Source organism: Danio rerio, chromosome 25 (genome assembly GCF_049306965.1).
Source record: "Danio rerio strain Tuebingen ecotype United States chromosome 25, GRCz12tu, whole genome shotgun sequence".
Lineage (NCBI taxonomy): Eukaryota > Metazoa > Chordata > Actinopteri > Cypriniformes > Danionidae > Danio > Danio rerio.
In genome coordinates this window covers 14,504,785-14,516,907 of record NC_133200.1, presented here as the reverse complement: position 1 = coordinate 14,516,907, position 12,123 = coordinate 14,504,785, and the positions used below count along the sequence as shown (strand labels likewise).

Genomic DNA, 12,123 nt, shown 5'->3' with positions numbered 1-12,123 from the left:
CGCATTTGTTTTATGTGTGTTTCTAAGCTAATGATTGGCGTGGCTCACTGTAAACAATGAAACGCCCCAGCAGGCACGTATGCATTTTCTCCTAGGTGTGTTTAGTAGGTGCAATAAAATGAATTGGCCAATATCGAACTGTATTTTTTGTATATAATTGTTTAATGTGAGTGTTGTTTTAGGCTGTTAAGAGTTAAAGTGTGATGTTATATCAGATGTGACAACAATAATAACCTGGAATGATTTTGACTAAGCTGAGTAAGTAGGTAAAGTGACAAAAAATGCACTGAAAATGAGCTTCATGTGTTTAGGTTGTTTGGTCAGCCAGTTATCTGGAATATCTGGTCAGGCTTGTTGGAGTTTAAAAGTAATGCTTGTATGGCAGAAAACGTGTGTACAGTACAGGATGTGACATTTTTATTGTTTCATACAGAATGCTGTTCTGTTGAATTTAGGCATTAAGACATTTAAAACATTATAAAAGATTTCTATTTAAAGTAAACGCTGACTTTTGGAAGTTTTATTCATTAAAGAGTGTATATTAATACTTTTTTTAGTATTTATAATAATAAATATTTCTTGAGAAGAAAATCTCAAATTTAGATTTCTAAAGGATTGTCTAATGATAACAAAGATACAGATTTCTGTCACAAAAGTAAATTATATTTTAAAATACACACTTAATTAGGTACACCTTACTAGTACTGGGTTGGACCCCCTTTTGCCTTTAAAACTGCCCTAATCTTTTGTGGCATAGATTCAACAAGGTACTGGAATTATTCCTTAGAGATTTTGGTCCATATTGACATGATAGCATCACGCAGTTGCTGGAGATTTGTCAGCTGCACATCCACGATGCAAATCTCCCATTCCACCACATCCCAATGGTGCTCTATTGGGTTGAGATTTGGTGACTGTGCAGGCCATTTGAGTACAGTAAACTCATGTTTAAGAAACCAGTCTGAGATGATTCACGCTTTGACACGGCGAGTTATCCTGCTGGAAGTAGCATTCAGAAGATGGGTACACTGGTCATAAAGGGATGGACATGGTCAGGAAATACTCAGGTAGGCTGTGGTGGTGTTGACATGATGTTCAAGTGGTACTAATGGACCCAAAGTTTGCCAAGAAAATATCCCCCACACCATTACACCACCAGCCTGAACCGTTGATAAAAGGCAGGATGGATCCATGCTTTCATGTTGTTAACGTCAAATTCTGACCCGACCATCCAAACATAGCAGCAGATATAGAGACTCATCAGATCAGGCAATGTTTTTCCAATCTTCTGTTGTCCAATTTTGGTAAGCCTGTGCAAATTGTAGCTTCAGTCTCCTGTAGCCCATCCACCTCAAGGCTGGATGTGTTGTGCGTTAAGTAATGCTCTTCTGCACACCTCAGTTGTAACAAGCGGTTATTTGAGTTACGGTTGCCTTTGTATTAGCTCTAGCCAGTCTGGCTATTCTCCTCTGACCTCTGGCATCAACAAGGCATTTACGCCCAATGAACTGCCTCTCACTGGATATTTTCTCTTTTTTGGACCATTCTCTGTAGACCCTAGAGATGGTTGTGCGTGAAAAGTATTAGATTCTGAAATACTTAGACCAGCCGATCTGGCACCAACAACCATGCCACGTTCAAAGTCACTTAAATCACCTTTCTAATTCATTCTGATGGTTGGTTTGAACTGCAGCAGATCGTCTTGACCATGTCTACATGCCTAATGGCATTGAGTTGCTGTCATGTGATTGGCTGATTAGAAATTTGGGTTAACAAACAGTTGGACAGTTGTACCAAATAAAGTGGCCGGTGAGTGTATATTCAAGTAGAAAGTGGATTTGAAATTATATTTTACAATATTATTGTTTTGCTGGAATTCTGATTAAATAAATGCTCATTAAATAGTTTAATAAACAATAAAAAAAAATCATCTTCCCCAGTATGTGTGTACTTGTATGTGTTTGTGCGTGTGTGTGTGTGTATATATATATATATATATATATATATATATATATATATATATATATATATGCAACATTATTATATAGCTTGTTTACAAAAAGTACAATAGTTGAAATTAGCAAAAAAATGTTCCATGTTTATATTCATTTTTAGACAATACATTATTAATATGTGGTGGACAAACTTTTACTCAACGCCTTGCCTAGTAAATCAATAAATTAATAGAAAACTTCTTTGTAGCTTTAAAAATTAATTTTTTGTCTATTAATGTGGCGTATTGTTGTATAATATTACCTTATTTGTAAGTTATAAGTGAAAAAGCGTGTCAGATTAAAGCTGTCAAATGCAGAGGTTGATGACAGGAAGTGGGTGAAAGCCTCAATGTGAGAAAAAAGAAAAGGAACATGTAGAAAATAAACAGGACACAATCGTGTGGTCACAAATAGTGGTTTTTGGTTGGATTTTGTTGAAAACAAAGGTCATGAAAACTGAGTCAGGCTGTGACCTTCTTATTCTCACTTTTTTTCAGTTCTTACCCTATAGATAGAAGGGACTCTGTTAGGACAATCTGTGTTGCAAACTTGAAATTCCCCTGATAATATTGTATTAACATTTCCAGATGATAATACTACATCAATAAAATAAGTTATGCATTGATGTACAGTACACACAGAAACAGAAGTGCGCATTGCTCACATGTGCATTTTTAATTATTTTTGGGGGCTATAGTCCATGTAAAAAAAAATGAAACGTGTTACAGATTTTCAGCTGATCAATTATTACAAGATAACAGCTTTTCTCTGGGTTTAAAAATGCAAACTTTTGATTAAGGATTTACATGGCATTTTTTTAAAATGGTGCTGTTATTTATTTCTATATTTATTTATGGTGGCATGGTGGTTCATTGGTTAACACTGTCGCCTCACAGCAAGAAGGTGATTGGTTTAAATCCAAGCTGGGTCAGTTGGCTTTTCTGTGTGGAGTTTGCATGTTCTCCCTGTGTTGGCTTGGGTTTCCTCTGGGTGCTCCGGTTTCCACCACAGTCCAAAGACATGCAGTACAGCTGAATTGAAGAAACAAAATTTCTGTGGTGTAGGAGTGTGTGTGAATTAATGTGTATGGGTGTTTCCCAATCCTGGGTTGAGACTGGAAGGGTACCAGCTGCATAAAACATATGCTGAAATAGTAGGCGGTTCATTACGCTGTGGCGACCTCTTAAAAGGTGACTAAGCTGAAGAACGAATGAATATTAATTTATTCACTCGTTCATTCTTTCTTCATGAAAGCTTGTAAACTAATTTCTATGTTTTGGCAGGGAAATCAAAATGATGTATTAGCACGCTCTCAGGATCTTGCTGAAGGAGTAAAAATTTACCAAAAAAAAAGGATTAACTCAAAATATAGTCTCACAAAGACAGATCTATGTAGTCTACAAAGTCAATGTCACTAATAACCAAAGCCAGACAGAAACTATGGAGGTTTTTTGCTTTTTCTGTACAAAACTTGGTAAAAAATGAAAATGAAAAGGTTGTGGTTGGACTACATTGTTCAAGTAAATGCCCTCACAAAGATATGTGTGTGTGTCAGGTGTGAACGGGGGCAGGGTTAATCACCTCTTTAACATTAGAATGGTATTGTGCGATGCGAGACCTGTTTAATATTTCACCTGTCCCACCAAACTAGCCATCTGTGAAGGGTGTGTTTAAGTGTGTGTGTGTGTGTGTGTGACCCTATGGAGAAATACGTAGCTCTGTGGGATTAGGCATGACGTGGTGTGTGCTGTGCACCACGTGAACAAGGCGGTGTACTTTGTATGGTGGCATGATGGTGGTTATGATGAGGTATGCGTTTTATCCATTACGTCAAAAGGCTGTTTATTAAGGGTCTGCGTCATATTGCTGGAATTTAGAATGGTACATTTGAATAGATTTCTTGTAGTGGAGTGTAGCGTCCCAGAGTTCATATATATATACAGTCAAGCAACCAAAATGACTCATACTCTGGGCAAATTCTGACTTTAAGTTTTTGTTTAAATGTAAATAAATATTTTTTTACACAATGATGCCTCTTGTACACGGTCTTATTATCTTTTGATAGAGCTTGTTTCATTTCCGGCCAAAAAACAACCTTGATGGTTGAATAAAAGTAAATTTACTTTAAAATGAGTTATGTTTAATAATAAGGAAATGACACAATGAGAAAGTGGTGAACTAATGAAATGTTTTTAACACTTTATTTAAAAAGCTTTTTTGGTGATGACAGCTTAAAGACACTTCTCATATCTAGAATGAAGTCATGACTTGCTCAAGTGTGAGTTTTTTTAATAGACTTCAGCAGTGTAAACATCTTGATGGTTCTGTGGGTCTCGTCTATCAAATCTAATCTTTATTTTATATGTTCTTTTGGATTTAGGTCAGGTGATTGGCTGGGCCATTCTACAGCTTGATTTTCCTTCTCTGAAAGCATCTGAAAGTTTCCTTGGCTGTATTTTAGATCATTGTCTTGCTGAAATGTCCACCCTGGTTTCATCTTCATCATCCTGCTAATGTTGGACTGAAGCAGCTAATATTATTTCCAATGAGGAAGGGTAGAGGGTTGCTGAAGAACTGCTGAGAGATTTCAGCTGCTGTCTGAGGTTTCGCTGCCTTTCTACACCCCCTGTTCCTCATGTGTTAAATCATATATATATATATATATATATATATATATATATATATATATATATATGTGTGTGTGTGTGTGTGAGTGTGTGTTGGTATTCATTGATTTAATTTCTGAACATCTCCATTCCTGGCTGCTTTTTATTTATTTTTTTCTTTGTTTCTTGCCATCATTTTTTACCTTATTGGGACAGTATTACTTGGGCAGAAAGCAAATTTTGAGTGTGATGGGGGGTGGTTGGTATGGTATTTATACTCGGGAACGTGAAATAGCAGTTGTGCGACATTTTAAAGGCTAACGGTGCTGAAACAAGAGACTTTTTATTATCTCATTGCATTAATACTGTCTGTGTTGTTATATTGCATATATATTGTCTGCATGCATGTATAAATACTGATTTATTTTGCTTTATTTATTGGTAGTATTTAGTGTTCTTTTATATGTGTGTTTAATTGTTTGACAAACCACTGATGAAATAATAACCTGTGAATAAATAACGCAAAACGAAATTATGAAGAGCATCAGGCTGTATTACCAATGTTAAAGGTGTACTCATTCATTTTTTTAAAAAATTATCTTACTTTTTTATTACTCAACCAATAAATAAGGCTTTTCACCCAAAGTAAGGAATAGTCATTTTAAATATGTTTAAACCATTTTTTTTCCTCGTGGTGGCTGCCATGTTGATCACATGACCAGATGTGTTTGGTATTTGCCTCAGTTGTCAAACGGGTTCATTTCTGTCAGTATCAAGTATCCAACAATCAGCAAAACAAAGAGAAACTGAACACGGGTGAATCTCATCTCATCAAACACCATCAGTCAAGTTTATCTGAGCTCCTTCTATTCTTCTGTTCTAGACTCTGAGACAGAGGAAAAAGATTCCAGAAAGCATCACAGAAGAAGAAGAAGAAACGACCTCGGCCATCAATAAATGCAGCAAAGTCGACGAAGAAACGGTATGCAGATTTCATGCTAACTGCTGTTAGACACATTCCCCATTACAATACATAAAAGTCACGGGAAATGGCTTTTCCTGGATATATTTTTGCACATCCGTACAGACACAATCACAAGTACATTTCTGTGGACAAAACTCTAAAGTTTATAGGACCACATTTAAATATGGCGAATAATCATTCACTCAAAATAAAATATTTTTTTGCTCGTTTAAACTACTTATTTAAAATAAGCTGAATCAACAGAATTCTTGAGATTTCATTTGGACAACTTAAAGTTAACTTAATCGATTTGTGTTGGGACAACATGAATGAATTGGGTGGAACCCTTAATTTTTTACAGTGTTCCGGTATTTTTGACCAAAGCAATATTACAGCGATCAAAGACCAATTATGCCCATCCATTTTTTTGCCATTAACAGATGCATTGTGGTTTGTTTCTGAGAGGTGTGTTGCCATGTCCACTTATTATAACAATACAGTTTATGGGGTCAATAAAGTGCAGATACAGACAGTAATATTTGGAGGAGTTTACTTATTTATTTGTTCGTAAGATAAAACATTTTGGTTTAAGCCCGCAGGTTATTATTGGCTTACTTTAATATGCACTTTTATATTTTAGCAAAGTCTGGTAGCACTAATAATAAATAATGTTCCTCTTTTGCTGTAATTTCGTGCGTATGAAGAACAGATAACATCTCTGACACACATTTAACCCGCGGTGTAGTTTTTTTATTTCATATTTTGTATTTTAGAGGATTTTATGACATAAATTATATAATTTTGCAGTAGTTTTAATCCATTTATGATATGTTAAACACTTTTCGAGGACAGTCCTGAAATCTCCAACTTATACTGTTTTAAATTGTGATTGCTTAGACGTTCGAGACTTTTAGAAGAAAGAGGAAGAAGAAGAAACTAGGCAGAATATTGCTGAAGTGGTTAAAAATGTAATAGAAAGCAAATAAATTTCTTATCAGTTCCGTTTTATTGTTTTAAAAATTTTGTAAAAAAATTCTAATTTCAGATGACATCTCAAACGTATAATTTAAGGCTTACTGTATGTATTAAAAATGCTTAGGTACAGGTATCAATTCATGAAATGAGTCTCTCATTCATTTCCAATACATTGCATTTTTGTCTATAAATAACATATTTGTGGCATTTTTCAGGTCAATTTAACAATTTTTTTTTAAATAATGTGCATTCATGTATTTTTTTCTGTGTTTGCTCACCTGGCATGGGAAAAAAATCATAACCAAGTTTCATAACATCTCATAACAGTAAAGAGAATATTTAATAACTGACTAAACAGCACCAGAACATTCATTTTGGTTCTGTGCACACTAGAAGTTTTGTAAACGTGGTTGTTAAGCTGACGTTTTTGTAAGTGAATTCTGTGTTAGTGAACACAGCTATATTTGGTGATTCATAAAATGGAACTTATTGGCTATGTGTGAGTTTAAAAATTAATAAGTATGGCAACTGTAAATACAGTAAGGCATTGTGAAACAAAATAAGCTAAATAATGAAAACTTGGGGAAAAACAACACCAAAACGACAACGACAACAACGGTTATTTTGTGGTCCTGAAAATAGACTTTAGCTGCGTCTCAAATGGCACACTATACACTATGCATTCATGCACAATGTACTTATGCACTTACACACTCAACAGCATAGTAGATGTATGTAGTGTCATCCCAAATAGAACACTAATGTTTTTTTACTAAGCGGAAATTCAAACCGTTTTCTTGATGACTTTTGATAGTTGCCAAATCATTGAAATAAATGACTAAACTATTAAATGAAACCTGCTGTGAGTATAACCGCAATCACCGTCTGAGGGCGCTATAATCACTCTTGTAGGAGAATTTCCCTTTCACCATCCAAAATAAATCAAGTTATCCAACATGTGCACCCGATAGCTCCACCCCTTCCAACATTACACACTTCATTTCACTGTGCTTCATCCGGGTAATTTAAGTGCACTTATTATTTTTAGAGTTTACTGTGTAAATGCACTACTTACACTATTTATACTACAAAATGGCGTAGAATAGTGCATAAGTATGCGATTTGTGATGCAGCTTCTTTAAGCAGTGTGCAAGACTTTGCAAGAAGTCCTATTATCGTCTCAGTGTAAATACCAAAATTTCGAAGGATTTCTAAAAAAACATTATGCGGCAACAATCACAGACTGAAGGACTTTCGTCTGCAATGGCGGGTGGTGTTTCTCCACAAAGTGATATGGCCACCTAGTGACCTGGCATGCATACTACAACATTTTTAGTAATTTTAGTCGATTAATACGTGCAAATGGGAATTGTTTTGACAACATAACCCTCTGCATGCAAAACCTTTCCACTTTAGCCCAATGTTTTGATTTAAACCCTCAATATGAATTTCCTTTGTAATCCACAACAAGCCCCAGCTGCTGGTGAACTTGAAGCTAAAATATTTCTTTTATCAGTCGCTTTTAAATTGTTGGTGTATTCACATGGCAAGTAGAAAAATCATTACTAAGTTTTAAAAGATTGTGTAAAACAATCAAACAAAACATTCATTTCAAGAGTTCACACTTAGCTCATGATTTATACATAGCTTGTTTGGCATGCTGTCCCGGGAGAGAGCCCTGAGCTCAAGGGATCCTCGAGCCCAGGGCTCCCCCCCTTTTGCAGGGCGAGTGGAGATTGAGCTCAGATCTATCTCAAACTCCCCCGCTGCTGAGGCCAAGGCGAACTTCCTGAGAGTAAGACATTATAAAAAAGGTTTAGGCTTGTTTTATCTATAATATAGAGCACATTTGGATGGTGGGAGGAAACCGGGGAACCCGGGGGAAGCCCACGCGGACACGGGGAGAACATGCAAACTCCACACAGAAATACCAGATGGCTCAGCGAGGACCCAACACCATTGGTATTCTTGCTGTGAGGCAACAGTGCTAGTCACTGGGCCACCGTGCCGCCCATTCTGGATAAAGGAGAAAGAAGGGCAGGAGGGGGGTTTCTTCCAGACGAAGATAGTTGTAGAAAGGAAATGAGGATATATATAGTGATTTGGGATCCTTTGATTGGAGGATCATAATTAGCTAATGCTGGGTCAATCATGAGCACATGCTCCTCTCGAAATTAGTTTAAAATTAAACTTCACTTTTATTTACAAAATACACAAGGTTGTTAATACTTTTTTGTAAGTTGATTCGGTGTTATTAAGCATAGCTATACTTGCCGATTCATAAAATGGGAGTTAATGGCGTAAATGTGGAAGTTAAAAACGTAATATATTTGGCAACTGAACATACACTGAGGTACTGTATTATGCAACAAAATAGACCAAATAATGAAAACGTAGGGGTAAACAACACCATTTCCAACAAAAACGGTATTTTAGGGGTATGAAAATCGAAACATATGGAAACTGCTTTCAGAGTGCAAGATTTGTAAGCAGCACTGCTATCGTCTCAGTGTAAATACAAACAAAAAGTGGATAAAAAAACCCATCATGTGACCAATGCTGTTTCTCCACAAAGTGATATGGCCACCTAGTGACCTGGCATGCATACTACAACATTTTTAGTAATTTTAGTCGATTAATACGTGCAAATGGGAATTGTTTTGACAACATAACCCTCTGCATGCAAAACCTTTCCACTTTAGCCCAATGTTTTGATTTAAACCCTCAATATGAATTTCCTTTGTAATCCACAACAAGCCCCAGCTGCTGGTGAACTTGAAGCTAAAATATTTCTTTTATCAGTCGCTTTTAAATTGTTGGTGTATTCACATGGCAAGTAGAAAAATCATTACTAAGTTTTAAAAGATTGTGTAAAACAATCAAACAAAACATTCATTTCAAGAGTTCACACTTAGCTCATGATTTATACATAGCTTGTTTGGCATGCTGTCCCGGGAGAGAGCCCTGAGCTCAAGGGATCCTCGAGCCCAGGGCTCCCCCCCTTTTGCAGGGCGAGTGGAGATTGAGCTCAGATCTATCTCAAACTCCCCCGCTGCTGAGGCCAAGGCGAACTTCCTGAGAGTAAGACATTATAAAAAAGGTTTAGGCTTGTTTTATCTATAATATAGAGCACATTTGGATGGTGGGAGGAAACCGGGGAACCCGGGGGAAGCCCACGCGGACACGGGGAGAACATGCAAACTCCACACAGAAATACCAGATGGCTCAGCGAGGACCCAACACCATTGGTATTCTTGCTGTGAGGCAACAGTGCTAGTCACTGGGCCACCGTGCCGCCCATTCTGGATAAAGGAGAAAGAAGGGCAGGAGGGGGGTTTCTTCCAGACGAAGATAGTTGTAGAAAGGAAATGAGGATATATATAGTGATTTGGGATCCTTTGATTGGAGGATCATAATTAGCTAATGCTGGGTCAATCATGAGCACATGCTCCTCTCGAAATTAGTTTAAAATTAAACTTCACTTTTATTTACAAAATACACAAGGTTGTTAATACTTTTTTGTAAGTTGATTCGGTGTTATTAAGCATAGCTATACTTGCCGATTCATAAAATGGGAGTTAATGGCGTAAATGTGGAAGTTAAAAACGTAATATATTTGGCAACTGAACATACACTGAGGTACTGTATTATGCAACAAAATAGACCAAATAATGAAAACGTAGGGGTAAACAACACCATTTCCAACAAAAACGGTATTTTAGGGGTATGAAAATCGAAACATTTGGAAACTGCTTTCAGAGTGCAAGATTTGTAAGCAGCACTGCTATCGTCTCAGTGTAAATACAAACAAAAAGTGGATAAAAAAACCCATCATGTGACCAATGCTGTTTCTCCACAAAGTGATATCACCACCTACTGGTCTGGAATGCATACTACAACATTTTTAGTCATTTTATTCGATGAATACGTGCAAATTAGGAATGCTTTTATAACATAACCCCCTGCATGCAAAACCTTTCTACTTTTAGTACAACATTGTGATATAAACCCTCAAAACAAATTTCCTTTGTAAACGGCAATAAGCCCCAGCTGCTGGTAAACTTGAACCCAGAATATTTCTTTTATCGGTGCTTTAATCATCGTATTGCAAGTTCGTTTATTTGCTATCTGGAAGTAGAGCTCTGGTTCATATGACAGGAAACCACAAGCAGTCATTCCCCTTTTCTGAGTGTGAAACGCCAGCAGCAGGTGGCTATCTTTCTGTTGTCATTTACTGTCACTCTTTAAGACTTTCTGTGGGCAAACGACGACACAGAACGCATCAAAGCGAAAATGTAGTTGTTTGCAGTCAGTGAAAGGATATGTGAAAATGCTGGTGTATACACACGACTCTGTTTTTGCATGTGAATGTCCTGTGTGTCTTTTAGAGGCATGCGGGTCTTTCACAAGCATCGATTGTTTGGATTTGACAGACGGGTCAGTGATCTGGAGAACACTGAACTCCTTTTTTTTTCTCGAAACCGTCCTGTGCCAATTATTACAACCTTCTGTTTTGCATGTGTGTGTGAATGCTGCTTATAGAGAAACATGTCCTTATTCAGTATTGTTAAAATGGTGTAAACTGTGTTTTATTACTAGCTAACTTTAAAAAAATCTATAAACAGTTCATAAATTATATATGAATTATTTATTTATAAAATGTGTGTGTGTGTGTGTGTGTATATATATATATATATATATACAGTGCGATGTTGCTGTATGTCAGCACTGGTGGGAGGCGTGCGTTGGCCCTAGTGTCCCACCAGTGACGATCTACAGCCACTTCGTACTGTTACGAGTGTAATATTGTGTTTATACAACACTTTGATGGCATAATAGTGTATATAAAAAAGAAAATCAAGCACAGAGAGTCTCAAAATCTTTCTGTAGGAGGAACTGCAGCCATCTTTGGTTTTAAGACTTTAAGATAAGTCCCATCTCACACTCAACACACTACAATTATTATGGTATAAATACAGCACTACAGCATACAAAAGAGAGAGATCGACTTAGAAAGTCACTTACCAGTTTAAAATGATTTGATCAGCTCTAGTTTAAAATTACGCTGTATTTTCCTCCTCTAAGGGCTTATTATGCGGTCTCTGTTACCATCTTGTGGATGGACAACATGAGGCGTCTTTGGTCTGCTCAATGACAGGCTGCGCTGTCTCTTAGAAATTATAAATATTTTAAAATAGGCACTATCCTTATAAATAAACTGCGTAGTTCCAATCTAAACAACTACATTCTCGACTAAAAAAGCCTCCAAAGTACACTATGTTGTCCAACAGAAGCAATATTTGTCCAACTATAGAGTGTTCTCTGCTTGTTGCTGTATGTGGATTCAAGAACCAGATACAACTGTTGTATAAATATATGTATATATATATATATATATATATATATGTGTGTGTGTGTGTGTGTGTATATTTATATACACACATATATATATATATATATATATATATATATATATATATATATATATATATATATATATATATATATATATATATGTATGTGTGTGTGTGTTTTATTTACATTTGAAAAATTGTATACATTTCAGATTTTTTATTATCAGATA

General features: G+C 36.2%; 1 protein-coding gene across 2 annotated transcripts in view; it reads left to right on the top strand.

Moving 5' to 3' along the window:
- The window catches only part of fa2h (fatty acid 2-hydroxylase), a 55,719-nt gene that overhangs the window by 29,128 nt on the left and 14,468 nt on the right, over window positions 1–12,123 (top strand). For both annotated transcript variants that reach the window (XR_012399996.1, NM_001430959.1), the window contains exon 2: window positions 5,484–5,582. Coding sequence is in view for 1 of the 2 variants with exons in the window: in NM_001430959.1 (NP_001417888.1) it covers window positions 5,484–5,582 (99 nt within the window). In the remaining variant the exon portion in view is untranslated. The remainder of the gene's footprint in view (window positions 1–5,483; window positions 5,583–12,123) is intronic.